General features: G+C 32.2%; 1 protein-coding gene across 1 annotated transcript; it reads left to right on the top strand.

The window, feature by feature from the left end:
- The first annotated feature begins 15,202 nt into the window (after window positions 1-15,202).
- On the top strand, window positions 15,203-17,711 carry LOC147383731 (WUSCHEL-related homeobox 11-like). The gene is made up of 3 exons (XM_086426118.1): window positions 15,203-15,755; window positions 16,758-16,933; window positions 17,437-17,711. Exons 1-3 carry the CDS (start codon window positions 15,218-15,220, stop codon window positions 17,452-17,454), a joined length of 732 nt encoding a protein of 243 aa, XP_086282244.1. The 5' UTR covers window positions 15,203-15,217; the 3' UTR covers window positions 17,455-17,711.
- Window positions 17,712-18,389: the final 678 nt, after the last annotated feature.

Here is an 18,389-nt window from a genome sequence, read left to right as displayed (position 1 = left end):
GAAGTTTTACCAAGCCTCCACATAAGATCAAGCACTACTCGTCCTTTTCCAAAGAAAGCTAAGCCTTTCTCTCAATTGATAATGTGAGAAGCAAAAAGATTAGTAAAATCATGTACAACCTTGAGAAAAACATCTAAGTGATGTAAACTAAATCCTTTTCTAGAAGGCAAATTAACACTTTCCAATAAGTCACTTGAAGCCCAGAGAAATTAAGTCACACAAAGCCTCTAGAGAAGATCTAGCCTACAAGTCATTGTCTAGAAAGAAAGCCTCTAAGTAGATAAATTGCAAAATCCATTTAAAATAAATCATACACACAATATTTGAGATATGTGTCATCAAGATGCACATGTCTCAACTGTTAGATTTTGTATTTAACTGGTTGGGATCATGTGTTTTATCACTAGTCCCGTTAGGGAGCCAACACTTTGTCCTATATCGTCCTCACAAAAAATTGATAGTCCACAATTCCTCAACTTATAAACAACTTTTGATGGGGTTAGAAATGGGCTGATTTTTGTGAGGATGATCTCCTCGCAATAGATATCTTCCTCACAAAAAATTTGTTCAATTTAAAACTTCTAACCCATATAGGACAAAACATTGTCTCCCTAAGCATTGACAACCGAACTTGGTGACACTATTCTTAGTTATATTTGCTTAGTAAAACTTTCTTCTCCAATTTAAAATCAATTTATCAAAAAACATAATTATGTTATGTGTTGTTTCAATATGGATGCAAGGGGGTGTGTGTGTGTTGCGATCCATTGACTCCTAAGAATGACTCGTGAAAAAACACATGATCCCAACCCTTTAAAAACAAAATCCAGTCGAGATTTAAGAGTCTCTTGATAACACAAATCTCGAATATACTTATCCCGAGGATAAATCTCAACCATTGGATTTTGCATTTAAAGGGTTGGGATCATGTGTTTTTTTCTTAAGTCATTCTTAGGAGTCAAGGGATCCCAGCCCTATATATATACCCAAGCTTTTTGTCCTATATAGGTTAGAAGTTATAGAATGGGCTGATTGAGGAGATCATCCTCACAAAAAATCAGCCCATTCTGAAATCTTAACTACGTCAAAAGTGGTTTACAAAGAAATGGATTGTCCACGATTCTTCAACTTGTAAATTGGGGTTAGAAGTTTCAGAAACTTCTAACCACATCAAAAGTGGTTTACAAATAAAGGAACTGTCCACGATTTTTCAACTTGTAAATTGGGCTTAGAAGCTTTGGAGTAGGTTGATTTTTTGTGTGAATGATCTCCTCACTGTAGAGATCATCCTCACCAAAAGTCAGTACATTCCTAAACTTTTAACCCATATAGAACAAAAACGCGGATTTTAGTGGTTTGGTGATCTGCCCTCTATATACATCGACCCTTGCTTCCATATTGAAACAACACATAACACACACACACACACACACACACACACACACACACACACATATGTATATATGGGTCCCGTTCACCACCCTATGCTTTACCCTACACTTTACCAAACGTGTTTTGTCCTACATGGGTTAAAAGTTTTGGAATTGGCTGATTTTTGGTGAGGATGATCTCTATGGTGAGGAGATCATCCTCACCAAAAATCAGCCCATTTCAAAACTTCTAACCCATTTAGGACCAAACACATTTGGTAAAGCGTAGGGTAAAGTGTAGGGTGTTGAACATTTCTCTATATATATCTATATATATATATATATATATATATATATATATATATATATATATATATATATATTTGATAAATTGATTTTTAATTGGAGAAAAAAGTTTTACTAAGCAAATGTTAGTGAGATTTGTATCACCATCTCCATCGATACATCAAACTAGAAGATGGACTTCTCACTTTAAACACCGTTTCCAAAGAATACGAAGAAATGAAACATTAGAGGAAAGAGATGATGGCTTTGCTAATATTATTATTATTATTATTTATTAATTAATTAATAAAATTTTAGTTTGAATAAGGATCTGTTGACTCATGAAAATCACAAAATTCAATAGTCAGGATTTATCTTAGGGATATGTTTTATCTGGACCATTAGATTTCATATTTTAAACATAAGGTTTTCATCTTTTTTCACAAGACACTAGATCCTAATAGGATCCATAATCCATTAACAAACATATTTTGGGTTTTTCTTTCTGTACAAAAATAAATAAATAAATTGAGCCTAAAATAATTAATATATGGTTTAAACTTATGGCCAACCATCCAAGAAATTTTAGCCTAGTCCAAGCATAAATTCGAACCAAAATTAATCCGATGAACTCATTATATCTCATGATAGCACTATTGAAAGAGTAGTGTTGTAGTGACCTCAACGGGGGACACACGAGGGACACCTTGATGTGGTGACGCGCACATGTCCGTAGATTCATTTCACTCCAGTTGAAAATGTATACATGGATGCAAGTTGAAACTAAATGCTACATTGCCTTGAAATAACACTCGAAGTGGTACTAGATGCTTTTTTTCTCTCAAGATACAAGGGTTATACACTTGAGGAAAATGGATAATTCTCTGCATATTTGAGTGCTATTTCAAGCTGTTGTAGCTAGGCTCAAATAGAAATGACACAAATGGTGTGAATCAAAATGCCTAATTTTTTTTCAATCAAATGAACCTTTAAATGCGCATTTAAAAAATGTTTAAAATCCATCTTGACATGTGCTCACAGGATACACCTTATGAATGCAAAAATCCAAAATCTCCAATTCTAAATATCTAAATTGAGTGGGTCTTTTTCTTCCAATAGGTCCCCTTGCACCATAATCCATAACCACTCTAATGCTAAGGTCAATTTAGATAGAAAAAATGTCAGAGTAAGAGTATGGGGGAAGAATGTTGCATACATTTTTTTTTTTTTTTGAGTGTGGAATGATCCTATTTATAGAGATTAGCGACGACAGCTTTCACTTAGTTTCCTTTAGGGCTGTCAATCGGCAACTTTGGGTTGACCCAAGCTAAGACATATTGCAACCTTAGAGGGGCGGGTTGCATTGTATCCAACTCTAAACTCTTTGCGGGTTCTAGACCAACTAGCAATAGTCTTTAGGTTGAATTGCGAGATTGATAAAGTTGATAATAAAGAAGAATTTCAATAGGCTTTGCCACTCTCATAAAGAAGACATTGATCACCTTTTTAGTCAATGTAATTTCATTATTTTGTAAATGTTTTGTATTCTGTTGCGCTACGCAGAATTGTGGGGGTCTTGCTACCCAGTTAGCAAGTGGGGGTGAAGGGGGCAACGTTCTTTTGCCCTCGTTCTGAATTTTTTAAGGAATATAAAAAGGGCAATTGTGTAATATTTTCTTAAGAGATTTTCTATTTTGGGGAGTTTTACTTATTTTGATAATTCTCGGTTATATAAATAGAGATCTCTAAAGTTGTAAAGTTTAATTGAGAAAATAGTGATTTTTCTTATTCTATTCCATAGACGTAGGCACACTGCCAAACCATGTAGATCATTGTGATTTATGCAATTGTGTTATTTTTACTATTGCAATTTTTTCACAATTTCGTGAGTCCTATTTGGATCAAGATCTTGAGGAGATGTCTTGTTAGTAGATCCATGGGTAGGTGCATGGGAGGAAGAGGTCGAGTAGGCAACTACCAACTTCAAAAGGAGCTCTATCATTTATCAGTTGAAACTTGACACAAGCCACGTTTCGCGCTTTCATTTACCATATTTGGAGGGAAATGTGCAATATAATCTTTCAAAACAAATTAAAAAACTCTTCCACGATTTTTCACAACATCCTGGAGGAGATTTGGTTCAAGTTTGAAGACCTTATGGAGGATTTAGAGGACTCGGATTATAATAGACCCTTCATGCATGCACGGAGTTGCTAGCTAATTTCACTCTTAGGAAGCGTATCTATGGCTCATGGATCAAACCAAACTACAGAGCATGATTTCCCAACACCGATGGTACCTTCTCAGCTTCTAGAAGACGTTATGGAGCCATTTAAGAGACCACGAAGGAGGTGTGTTGATAGCCATAGTTGTTTGCGATAATTCAAAATCGATGCTTCATCATGAACTTCAAGGCATTCTCGAGGAGCTCAAGTTCAATCTGATTCGCTTATGGCAATCAACATGACATCTAGATGGACCCTTCAATTGGGAATTCCAATAGAGAGTAAAAATGGATTTTTTTACATTTATAATTTATTCTTACCAGAGTAGATCGGGACTGGTTGGGCTCTAACACTGTGAAGTCCCGACTTGAACCAAAATTCAGGGTGGGCTTGTAAAGAATCAGCCCATCCCATACTTTTCTTGATCAAGATCCTAACTCTCGCCAGGCCAATCACTGATTGACATCTATTGCATCATTTTTGGGCCCACCAAAATTTGATTGCTTGACAAAGTTATGAACTAGGTTTTATAAGAAAGCTAATTAAACAGAAAAGTTAATGAGATCAAACTCATTGATAGAGTTAAGGCTTATTTTAGTATGATGGAAAGGTGGTCCATACTATCAATTCCCTCCTAGGAACTGAAAATAAGTCAGTTCTGCCAGCACGTGTCAGCCAGCTTTCTTTTTCTCTAAGTTTGCTATTTTTTTTTATTACTATTTATGGTTAGAGTCCAAATCTTAGAAAACCTTGTAAAGATGACAGATATGGAAAACTTCCAACCCTATAAACATAAGATAAAGGATATAAAACTCTTTAACTTAATTATTTGGGTTCATTGTATCTTAGTGACCCCAATATGATGATACACTCTTGGGCCCACTAAGGGACAACTGCAATGTTGGACTGTAGGGGTTCAAGCCCATATTGAAAAGCTAATCTTTGATGAGCCCATTTTTTTTATTTTATATATATTAACTAAAGCTGAAAAGACACCCACGTGGTAGGTGTTTCTATAATGGAACATTGAGATTCAGTGAACCTTGAAACCATTGAATCATTCCTTTGGAAGTTTTGTTGGTAAGCAGCATAAAATATTTGAAAGCGACACCGACCAACATTTGGTCTTGCTTTTGGGGCACATGTCTTGAACGGTTTAAGGACTGAAGAGTTCGATCTTTACCGCTTTAGACACATTTTACCAAATTATTGCTTTCTTCCAAATGACAATAATGCCCTTTTGTTAAATTACCAAAGAACCATTTTGTTTTATTTTATTTTTAAATAAAATAAGAAATTAAGAATAAACTTAGATTTTTTAAATTAAAAATAAGGGAGATTCTATTGGCACACCAAAATGTTCTTACAACACATCAATACTTTTGTTTTAAGTAAAAACAAAAAAGATTGGTGTGTTATAAGTAAAAAATTGATGTTTTAATAGAAGCTCTCAAAAACAAATAGAAGCAATTATTAAACCAACAACTTTTTTAAGCATTAAAATACTTCACAAAGAGAAAAAAAAAAAACAATAATATATGACAATAATTAAAGAAGAAACATAAAGAAAATGAAATAATGGCAACCTGTTCCAAAGGGTAGGTGTGAGATTCTATGGAGATTAAGAACTCTTACAAAGAAGATAAATCTCCTACTATCCAAGTTCCAAAGGGTAGACATTGCTTTTTGTTATAGAAAGACCACTAAGATTGCTGACTTCTTGGCCTCCTTGCTTCTGTCATTTGACTATGTCATTATTGAGCATTCTTATGATCAATTATAACTTTTCTAGTAGTAGATCTGCCTAACTCCCATTTAATATTTTAAAAAAGAAGTTAAAATAACATAAATATAAACATTACTCATTTGATTGAAAATATTACCAAGGTGTGTGATTTTCAAGAAAAATTATCTTAGAAAAATTGATTTATCAAGAAAATTGAGTTTTAGCAAAATGTATGCTAGTGCTTAGTGGTAATGTGGAAATGAAAAAGAAAGTTTTTGTTGTTGTTGTTGTTGTTGTTGTTGTGAATGTAGATTGCCATGAGAAAATTATGAGATAAAATTTCCATTCAACGAGAAAATAGATTATCTAAGAAGATGATTTACTTTTGGATAACATTCGATAATCAAAATTGGGAGCCAAAGTTTTGTCTTATATAACTAAAAGTTTTAAAATGAGCTGATTTTTTGTGAGAATGATCTCTCTAATGAGGAGATCATCCTCACAAAATATCAGCATATTCTAAAACTTTCAAACTTCATCAAAAGTGATTTGCAGGTTAAAGATAAAAATGGACAATTTATGATTCTACAACTTGTAAATTGGGATTAGGAGTTTTAGAATGGACTTATTTTTTATGAGGATGATCTCCTCACCTTAGAAATCATCCTAGGTGAGGAGATCATCCTAAAAAAAAATCAGCCCATTATGAAACTTTTAACCAATATAGTACAAAAAACTTTGACTATAACAATGACTACAATATTAACTGTTGAACATAATATACATAATAGAATACAATTGAGTTGCTATAGTTTTGTGTTTTTAAATTGGGGTTAAATGTCATCTCAACTACAATTTTGTAGGTGGACAAATGTCCCATCAATATACACCATACTTTTTTTGTCTTTCTTCTTTATTCTATCTAATTTTACTATATCTTATCTTTAACCCATTTTATTATTTTTATTTTTTACTTTTTAACGTCAAAAAAATTTAATAACAACGATAGGGCTCACTTTGTTTTTTTTACTCTTCATTATTTCTAATCTTACTATATTTTCTCTTTACCATTTTTAACCTTACTCACTTTAATCTACCTTATTGTTTTTTATCTTTTACCCATTTAACTTCAATTTTTTTTAATAATACCCTTCTAACTTTATCTTTTTCACTTTTATCCTCTTAAACCTCCCATCAAGTTATAGTTTTGAGAGACCCACTTTATTTCCTTAACATTTCACCCCCAATAACTTTATATATATATATATATATATATATATATATATATATATATATATATATACACATCCTATTTTATTTCTCTAACTTTATTTTTACGCTTTTACCCCCTTAACCCAAGAGAGGATGTCTATGTCGTAGACATAGGCGAATTCTAGTATATATATATATTAAAACCCTTCCTTACTAACATGTAAGATTTTGAATCTTACTAAGGGTCGTTTTGCTCAAATGGATTACCACATTAGAAATCCAACACTACAACCCTTTAGATTTCATCGAAAAAGCTTAGATAAAAAAAATTCAAAAAAATAATTTCTTTCGAACTAGATCTAAGATTTTGAAAATGCAAGGCTATCGAACTTCCACATAACTCCCAAACTTAAAAAGGGAATTCAACGATGAAAAATAGCTTTTTTGAATTTTTTTTTTCTCCCATAATTCATAGAATTTCATCCTTTACAACCCTGAAACATCTTATCATGTTTTTGGATGCCAAGAGATGAGCCCAAGGACCCTTAGTAAGTGTAAAATCCTTGCTAACTTAGTAAGACTAGGATTGGTCTGGTGCAACCTACCTCGTTAGAACTAGATTAAGGCCCATCCGATATTGGCCTGAACTTGCCTATTGATGTATCTATTTATGATAGATGATGATAAATTAGGTTACATTGTGTATTAGGTCCTATTGATGTCATCTTAAGGATCATACAAATGTTAAGGATAAATCATTTGATGGATTGTGAGGACGTTGGACGTGGTTGATTGTATGGCTGTCAAGGAATTAAATCATATCTGAAATCCTATCCGTTTCATTCCGATAACTTGGGATTTAGTTTCTAATAAGGACCCGATGCAATAAAGATTAGATTTGATCCAATAAAATGTGATAAAGTGTATAAATTACATTACATGATTTGTTTAAAATATGTATCAAATTACATTTGATCTTATACAAACCCAACCCAATTCCTATTAAATTGGATTTCGATCAACAATATTAAAATCTGATAAAAACCCAATTTGAAAAGGTTCCAACCCAATAATGAATCAATTCTAGGTCTTATAGGGATAAGTACTAAGCTAAAGAGAAAATTATAAAAGTGTTAATGACTTTGAAAAATTATAAAATATTAACTGAAGAGAGGGAAAAAAATAAAAATAAAAATAAAGCAAAACTTAACACGTTTTGACTTGATTGAATAGATGTTTGACTGATAACAAGTTGGCCAAGTGTATTTATAATTAATATATAATACATGTACTCTGCTTCCTAAGACGTACTTAGACATGAGGATTGCACTTTATATTATATAATACTTTCCTTAATATTCTCTTTAAACATGGGTTAGGACAACCTTTTGACTCTCTTATTGTACGGCCATCCGACCTAAAAAGATTCCAAACAATCCAGGTTTTCATCAACTCATGCTCCTCTTTCAATGGTTTTTTTTTTAATTTTTTAATTTTTTAATTTTTTTAAATTTTTTAGAATATTGAAGGAAAAGAAAATTACTCACAGAAAAATCTGTTAAAAATTTAACAGAATCTCAAATTGATCAAGTACAGGAATATGTATGTATTGAGACGTTTTTTTTTTTATATAATGGGATGTTTGGACTTATGTCTGACTAGGGGGGTCGGATGAGTCACTGCCGGAGCCAAGGCATATGGGTCCCTCCCTAAGCACGTATAACGCTTGCACATCACACACATCAGGTAAGTGAGGGAGTGCTCTCACGATTGACCCGAAGAAATATTACTCATATTGGGTATCGAAGACACAAACTATAGACTCTCACCACTTAATGGATCCAAAATTGCAATTGAGCCATCCCCTTGGGCTTCGTATGTATTGAGACTTAACAGCATCCCCAAACTAGAAAATTACCTTTGTTAGGTTTTATGCGATTTGTCATCTGGGATTATGTGAAATTCTTGATTTTTTTATGTGAGCAATAAATCTCTCCCAAAAGCTGCATAATTTGAAATACTTGGGGCACATTTTAGGTATAAAATCACTTATTCTTGATTTGTCCCCACGAAAACAGATTTTTATTAACACTTGGTACTTTTTTTTGTTAAGTAATCGTCAATCAAAAGTACATGATCTAAAAAACTTAGGACTCATTTGAGATCACATCCTTGACTCGTTCTTTATGTTGAAATATTAATTAAAAATTCGATCGAATCTACTAGATTATGTAATTTATATAAATATTTTTTAATTTATAACTAGTTAAATATTTATTATTTACATAAGATAAGGTTTTATGCCACCAACCCACCTTGTAGTAAAAGAAAATATACGTACAAGTATTTATACTAATAAATACGAAGGTGAGTTACCAATGGGATGAAATCATCCTCCAAATCTATGTTACCTGGTTCGTTGGTTCGCTCAATTTGAATTCAAGTTTGTGGTTCGCCACTCTTAAACGAACCTGATGCGTAGAGGTAGTTCATGGTGGATATTTAAATCATATATCTTAATCTCATAGAAGAAGTCTGGGATATATTATCAATTTAAAAATATAGTAACTTTAATATTGATCAAATCTTAGGATTTATAAAATAAGGGTTATCTCTAATATTGACCAAACCATGGGGCATGTCCAAAGTTCCCCAAAATAAGGGGATTCGTAAGGTTCGCTTTTTTTGATGAACTCGCTATGAACCAAATCTCAACATGGTTCAATTTAAACCAGTTTGAGGTTCGGTACTATATTAGTGAACCCGATAACATGGTCCAAATTATTTACAAAGTTTTGTCTACAACACTTAAATCTATTAATAAATATCATAGATGCCCTTGAAATTAATTTGGTAACATACCAATTTTTCTCCTATAATCTTATCATTTTGAAAAATTAAATAATTATTATGACAACAAATTATTATTTGATAAATATTTGGAATGTATCCCATCTCTTAATTTTGAGAACTCTCATCCACAAATCGATAAATTTCTCTAATTACAATTGATTTAACTACAATCCATTTACCAAATCGTGCGGAGAAATGATCTTCTTTGTTGGAAAAACAAACATCCTAAACTATTTATAAAATTGGTAAAAATATGATTTTGGTAAGTAAGTTGTTATTTGAACAGTCGTGATAATATGACTCGCCATGTGGCATAGTCAATCGACTCCTTGATGTGGATAAGTTCAGGAACAATAGATATGTACGTCTCAGGATATATGATTGCACTTCCCCCTAAAATAGTGTATCTCGAGGGGACTGTGTATCCTGAGGAGCACTAATCTACAATTCCCTAACTTGTCCACGTCAGGGAGTTGATTGAGTATGCCACCTGGTGAGTCGTATTATCAGGTCTCTTTTCTAAATGATCAAAAGACTAAGACAAAATCTTGATTTTTCTCTATCAATAAAAGAAGATAATAATGTTATTTAGGGTATTTTAGTGTTAAAACATGGATAATTTAAACTTAGGCCTTAAATTTGGTGAACATTCGAGGTATGTTCCTGTATTTTCAAATTTATGATAAAATTTCCGTGCCCTTAATCTCAATGATCTTTTCTAATTGACATAAAAATGACAAAAATACCCTCATCATCAACCACTAATGAAAAAATCCCTTTTTTTTTCTTTCCCCAAACCAATTATCTTCATCTTCAAATAATACATCATTTTCAACATATATTAGCTAAGACCTTCAATTGCTTCTTTCCCAAATCAATCATATTTAATATCTTTTAGTTCATCATTTTCAACTTTGACAAAAATCTTGATTTTTCTTTCCAAATTAATTATGTTCAAGTTCTTCATCTTCAATCCATTATCTAATTGGTAATCGACTAACAAAAATCTCTTATTTTTTTATTCTTGAAATCATGTATCTTCAAGCATCGTTGAAAACAAAATGTATTAATTTTTCCAAACCAAAATCCATTAAAATGTGAGAATGTATGTTTAAATAATGTGGAGATTTTTATTTAAATATTTACTAAATCAACACAAAAGCTAACTTAGTGGGGTGTTTGGTAACACTTCTGAAGTCTGAATGGAATATGGTCCACTTTTAAACTTCAGAAGTTAGAAGTTTTATTTTCATTTGTTTTGATTTAAATTTCAAACTTCAGAACCAAAATTCAGATGTTTTAAACTAACGATGGAGGGATGTTGGATGAAACCTCTAAAGTCTGATATCTAATTTCAGACTTTAGATATTTCCTAGACTCTGGACTTTAATCTTTAGAAGTGTTACCAAACATAGTCTCAATAAATATTTTGAAATGTATGATTTTCGGTAAGTTTCACAAAATGTGGCAAGTGCACAAAATATTTTTCTTCGAGATATCCAACAAAAAAGATCTATGATAATGCACATGCCACGTCAACCACGTAGGAATCGTTTGTGTTTTAAAATGTCATTCTATCATTAGTCAAGTCAACTTAAAATTAACTCTACAATTAATGAAAAAATTACATGTCAAAATGTAAGCGATCCGTATTTTTCTCGCGTATCCCGAAGAAAAAAATCTATTATTCTATGTATTTGCCACGTCAGCTACTTACCGACCACGTACGGTTTACCACGTCCAGTTAAAAAGAGGCGAAGCCGCGTATGACGTGGTCGGTACGTGTGGACACAAAAGTGTTCGAAGTTTAAGCCAACCTTCTGCTCTTTTTCTATCCGTTCGTTTATAAATATAATATAAAAAGAGTTACAAAGCTCTGAACGTCACTCCGTAATAAATTAGGTTTTGGTGTTTTTCTATTTTTGACCAGCCACCCCTTGGGATCTTTCTTCTTCGCTTCCTACCCACAGACCCAGCTCCCCATGCATCCAAAGGTCCAACCAATACCTAAATTACCAAAGTGCCCTTATTTTTATTTCATTTCATTTATACCCCCTCACAATACCTGGATTTATAATTTCGATAGGGTACCGGGTTGACTTGTATGATCCAAACTCATGACTGATTGAGTAGTAAGGTCGAATCAAATGTTTTAAAAACCGAACCAAATAATCGACCTGAAGATCTTGATCGGAACCTGGAGTTAATTGGTTGAACTAATGCATGTTTATTAAAAACTTAAAAATATCTATGTATTTTTCATGAAAGAGCCACGATCCTGAACGGTGTCCAGTTTCTAGGAGTGTTCAATTGGGTAATGCAAAATGAATTGAAACCGATTTATCAAGTTGAGGATAAATCGAAATTGGGGCCGATCCTGATCAATTGTGTAGAGGTGAACTTGAACCCTACTTATAACCCGTGAAATCGGGTTAAAACCAATTGAGGTTTCTGGATAATTATTGGTTTGATCCAATTTCAAGCACCTTAACTCAAGATTGGACCAATACTCATCGGTTTGGTTTCAGTTCGGGTAAGTTATTTGTTCTAATCCAATTTTTTAACCATCAGTACCTATTTTTATAGCAATAAAAGATGTCTATGTGGCACATTTTGGTTGAAGATTAAACACATTGGGGCGTGTATTATGTAGAAAACGGTTTTCTTAGGAGCTCAATGTATTTTCAGTTGAATGATCTAAAACCCATGACGGTTGAGTTGTTTTAAAAACTAAGCCAAACGACCAACCAAAATATTTGCCAAATTAGTTGCATTTTTGTGAGGTTCTAGCTTTATTTGATTGGACTATTGCATGCCTATATAATAAAACACAATGCTCCTTATCTCAATATTTATTCCCCACATGAGTAGATGTTTGCATTTAATCTTTCCATGAATCTCAAGGATAAATTTGTCATTCTATTCTCACCTTCTAAGATACTCTCCAACTTTATTATCTTTTTTTTTTTTTTTCTCATTTCTAATAATACTCATTTTACAATAATGCCCCTCTAATTTTATATTCTTTCCTCTCCTACCCTTTTTCCACAAAATACCCCCACCAACATCTTAAAGAATAATTTTAACTTTGTTCTCTTTTTTCTCATCATTTTTAAGAATACTCCTACTTTATTATTTTTTCTATTCAATCCCTTTTTAATAAGAGTCGTGATGAATGCACATGGTTTGGTATATGACTGACGTGACAAAGGCATAAAACCATAGATCGTTTTCATCAGGATACATAGGAAAAAGACGTACAGTTTTGTGCCCTTGCCACATCAGTCTTGTATCCAACGACATACCAAGATCACGTGCATTCATCATTATTCTTTTAATTATACTCCCCTCTCCCCCTTTTTTCAATAATTCCCTCCAAGTTTATTGTATTTACCCGTCTTCCCCTTTTCAATAGTATTAATACAACTTTATTGTCTATCCTCTTTTACCCCCCTTAACCTCAGAGACGATGATTGTGTTGTAGGCATGGGCAAACTCTAGATTATTAAAAAACTTTATCTACACAACTCTAGATATATATATATTCTTAAAATGCCTCTAGTTATATTAACAAAATTATAGTACTCACAAAAACTGATGGTTCATTAAGAGAATTGATTTAGTAACAAAATTCAGTTGAACCTGATTAGACCATCAGTTCGATACAATTTTAAATTATGTGCTGATGCCGTTGAAGCATAGGAAAAAAGAATGAGAAGATCAATGTCTTTCTTCTTATGATAAAAAATTTGAATCCACAAGATATAATAAATGATGAATTTCTTTAAAAAGAGTTGATTTTTTTAATTTAATACTTCGAGGAAAAAGTCTATGAACAAAATATTTCTTGAGTATAAGTGACGGTGGAAAACCCATATATAAATTGTTTTTGATGAATTTGCGTACAATCATTAGGCAAGGAAACAACCAAAATTAGACATAAACAACATTAGAAATATAACTAATTAAATTTCTTTTACATATTAAAACAAGTATATATGATAATTTTCTACCTTATTTTTTAGAGTTGTGATCTTCTTACTCGAGTATTTTCACTCGGTCTGACGTGGCAAGGGCATAGAACCGTTGATCGTTTTCATCGAAATTCTTCGAAACATACAAGAACAAAATCAATGGTTCTATGCCCTTGCCATGTCAGACGGAGTGAAAATTCTCGAGTGAGAAAATCATTAGAGTATTTTTTATTTAAATTAGTCAAATTTATTTATATGGTAAAATCCTATTTGTCTTATTTGAAAATAGAAGATAAAACTAAACTTATAAATAAATCAAATTAAGAAAAAAAGTGAAGACAAAAGTCATAAGTCATGATAGCTCCCTATGCCTTTTCCGCTAATTTGTGGTCTGAATGTACTATTTTCGTAAGCAATGATAAAGGTTTGAACTTAAGCAAAGGGATTATGGAGATTTCTATAAACCTTCATTTGCTATTGAAAGTGGGGACTAAAGGAGGATAATTTATTTATTTTTTTTTTGGAAATAAAAGTCAAGAGTAGCTTTTGACCAAAATTCTCAATTAGGTGATTTGAATTATAATAAAAATAAAAATGATAATAATAGCTTATTGTAAGATCTAAAAATTTATCAAAATCAATGTCAAATATCTCAACTGAAATCAAATCATTGAAGCTCTCAACTATTGTTGCTCAACCATGATAATCAAGAGACAATGTTGCCAAATGCAGTCTCAGTTCAATATATCTTTCATTGAGATTCTATTCACCGTCCAACTTTTACTAATAATAAGTCAATCCTTTTGAAATTGTAAGATTGTTTATAGAAAAATTATTTTCTCAAAACGTGATACCTTTTGAAGAAATTTTCATTCTGATTCATTGTTCATTTTAATTCCTAAAACATGAAGAGCGGGATTGTAGGTTTCTTAAAGTGACAATCTCATTGATATAAAATAACGAGATCACTGATATTTATTTAAAAAGTAACAATCTCATTGATTATGTAAATGATTAATGATAATCTGACACCTTTTTTTCAAACGCCCCCTTACGCAATCTAACATGGTAGCTACAAAATCATAAATATTTTTCTTAGGAATCCCAAAGTAAAGGATCTATAGTTCTATGATGGGGGCGTACGGGGGTGTCTGAAAAAAAAGAATGTCAAATTATCATGACTCTATGTAAATTGGTGTGATATAAGTAAAGTTGGTGTGACAATAGAAATTCTTTTTATTTTTATTTTTATATAGGAGTTTTTTTTCTCCCTATTTTTCTTTTATCTATTTTTTTTCTTTTTTTCTTTTTTGCATCTTGAGTATTCTTATAGAACTAACATGTAACATAACATATCCCCAATTACCACTCCTAACCGATTGGTTTGGCTTGTTGGAATATGGGTATCCAAAAAAGATCCGACCCATTAGAATGGTATTTTAGTAATTCCACATCACTCTGAAACATTCCCTCCATTCCTTTAAATACCAATGCATCGTACCTTTCTTTTTGATAACGAGAGTAATGTTCTTAGATTTCTTCTGATATATTTTTTTTCTCTTCTCATGAGCAATGGAAGATAGAGTCCCAGAATCAAATAGTCCGAGTTATGGCTCGGAGAGAACTGAGCCAGTGAGATCAAGGTGGACTCCAAAGCCTGAACAGATTCTCATACTTGAATCTATCTTCAACAGTGGAATGGTGAATCCACCCAAAGATGAAACTGTGAGAATAAGAAAAATGCTTGAGAAATATGGGTCAGTAGGTGATGCAAATGTCTTCTATTGGTTTCAAAATCGAAGATCTCGGTCTCGTCGTCGACAACGTCAGATTCAAGCTGGCTTAACTAATGATCCAAGAAATCCAATTCAAGGTGGTGGTAGTGGTGTAATTCGATATGAACCAACTTCTTCTGTTGGATGTTTTGCTTCTTCTCCATCTTTCTCTCCATCTCTATCTTCTTCTACTTCATTTGTTGGATCTTCTTCAACATGTGGAGGTGTAAGTGATGGTGTTGATGATCTCTTCTCCATCTCTCATCAAATGGGTCTCCCAGAGATTGATCAAAACTTGTGTTCTTCAGATACTTCAAATTTGCACTACGAATCTGGTACTTGCATGGTTAAACTTCTTCTTCTTCTTCTAGATTGTAGGTAAAATTGATCTATAAAGTAGAAATTTTCTTAAAAATTGGTTTTAATTTTTTGTAGTCATTTTAAATATTGGTTTTGGTAGAAAATAAATGAATTTCTTTGATACCCATATCTTCTTTTACTTCATTATTTTTAAAATATAAATCATGTAACACATATCTTCATTTGCCTTTTTAAATAAATAAATCATGGAGAGAATTGTTTTCATTCTTGTAGAGAGTGTAAACTCTCCTTCAACGAACAAAAAATGTTCCTCTTGGTGTTTGTGCTGGATTAATTGAGGAGAAAATTTCATTTTTCTTTTTCTTCATTTCTTTGTAATTTTTAATTTTTATTGACTATTTGAAGCAATCACCAGTTTTCATATGGTTTAATTGTTTTGTTCCTCCAACACCCACTTGTCTTCATTTGCTCTTGAGCAAACTTTAAGACTCCCAATTTTCTCCATCAAAGTCTATTAATCGTAATGTTTGTTATATTTTAGAAAAAAATGACTAGATCTTAAAGTGTTATTTCATGCTTTAAAGAATTATTCTTATGCTTTTACGCTTTCTAGACTCCCCTTCAGCTTCAATATGAAAGTTCAATAAAAATATGTCCCTTTTGGTGCATATCTAATGGGTTAAGGCTAATATTCCATTTCTTTGTAATTTTTATTGACTATTTGAAGCAATCACTGGTTTTGAAATGGTTTGTTGTGTTCCTCCAACCCCAACTGTCTTCATTTGCTCTTGAACAAACTTTGAGACTCCCCCATTTTCTCCATCAAACTCTATTAAGATCTTAACTTATTATTTCATGATTTGGGCAATGGGTTTTGCTATCTAGATTAATTCTCAGATGCAATTACATGATATTAATAATTTTGACTTTTTTTTTTTGTTTTTTTTTTTGGTAAGTTTAGATATCCAGATACAAAGCTAAATTGTTTTTAATACTATTACTTAAAATGGTTGCAGGGTTGCTAACTGTGTTCATCAATGGAGTTCCTACTGAGGTTCCAAGGGGACCATTTGACATGAAAGCTATGTTTGGTCAAGATGTAATGTTGGTGCATTCCTCTGGAGTGCCAGTACCTGTCAATGAGTATGGAATTTCATTACAGAGCTTGCTGTTGGGTGAAAGCTATTTCTTGGTAAGCTTAGATTGTCAACATTCCCCCTATTTTATTAGACTTTTTTTTTTCACCTTCATTGCTAGACTTCCTACTCATAAATCTCTCTCTCTCCAACAGTAATAAGTAATAGCATTTGGTTAAGAACCAACTTTAGACATTTTAGGACTCCTCTTTCACACTTTAAGAGGGTATTTAAAGAGATTTCCTAAAATGAACTATGTTTTAGGCTTTTAGCTCTAGTTGTAATCATTTGACCTTCCTTTTCACATGTTTTTATACTCTCTCTCTCTCTCTCTCTCTCTCTCTCTCTCTCTCTCTCTCTCTCTATGTATATATATTAATTTATATGTCTGTATGCATATTTATTAATTTATACTAAACACTTCTCTTAGGCTAAAGTGGATAGGTAATCTTTGTTGAACTTGACAGAGAATTTTTTTTTTTCCTGGAAAGTTAACACTTCTTTTGAAGTTTTCAGAGAGACTTTGAAAATAAATGTAGTAATCCATCTTTAGTTACAGGTTTCAGGACGGACTTAAGTTGCAGTCCAAGTTGCACCAACCAATGGGACCTTCCTTTACATGGATTCGAGAGCTACTTGTTTGTGTATTCGGTTCCTTTTGTTTTGTTTTGTTCTATTTTATTTTTCTTTATGGGATACTATTTCATCTTACTATCATATAATCAGGGGGCGGAGTCAGGATTTTGCCCATGTGGGGGACAATCAAGAGAAATTTTTTTGTGAGGGACAACTAAGAGTGAAAAAAAATAGTTGTATGAGCAATTAAGATTGGAAAAAAAATTTGTGGGGATAATAGTGGTAGATTTTTTTATCCGTCGTTAAAATCTGTTGCAATATTTCACTAGCTAATTCATAGACTTTGAAAATTCTAGTGGGGGCAAGTGTCCCCACAGCCTCCACTCTAAATCCGCCCTTGAATATAATCTGAGCAGTTCACGAACAAGCTAAATGATGTATCTTCTCTGCTATTTTCAACTAATGAGAGAGAGATAGATAAAGTTCTATGATAATAGGGTAAATTACTATTTCGTGAGCTGAAAATGAGTTATCTATGAATCCAGCTCATATTCATTTTAATTACCAAAACGTGAATAATCATGTCTTCATTAAAAAAAATTCAGAACGAAATGACTATTTCACAAGTTTAAAATGAAATTGTCACTTTAAAATCCTCCGAATTCGTTATCGTTTCATGTTTTGATAATTAAAATGAACAGTAAGCTGGAATCGTAAATTCATCAAAAAATTTGATCACATTTTCATAAATATCTCATGATAATAAACCCTACCAACTTCTTATTTGGAGTGTTTTTAGAGGATTTTTTTTAATTTTATCTTAAAAAAACTTGTTTGGGCACTTTGATCATCATCTTAAATTATGGAGGGCATTTTGATATTTTCCTTTATGAGTCATGCTGGAATAACATTAAAATTGACATCAATTCTCACATT

Source organism: Akebia trifoliata, chromosome 15, assembly GCF_017979445.1.
Source record: "Akebia trifoliata isolate Shusen 1 chromosome 15, ASM1797944v1, whole genome shotgun sequence".
In the NCBI taxonomy this organism is placed as follows: domain Eukaryota; kingdom Viridiplantae; phylum Streptophyta; class Magnoliopsida; order Ranunculales; family Lardizabalaceae; genus Akebia; species Akebia trifoliata.
Note: the sequence above shows the minus strand (reverse complement) of the source record. Positions and strands in the feature narration are given on the sequence as shown.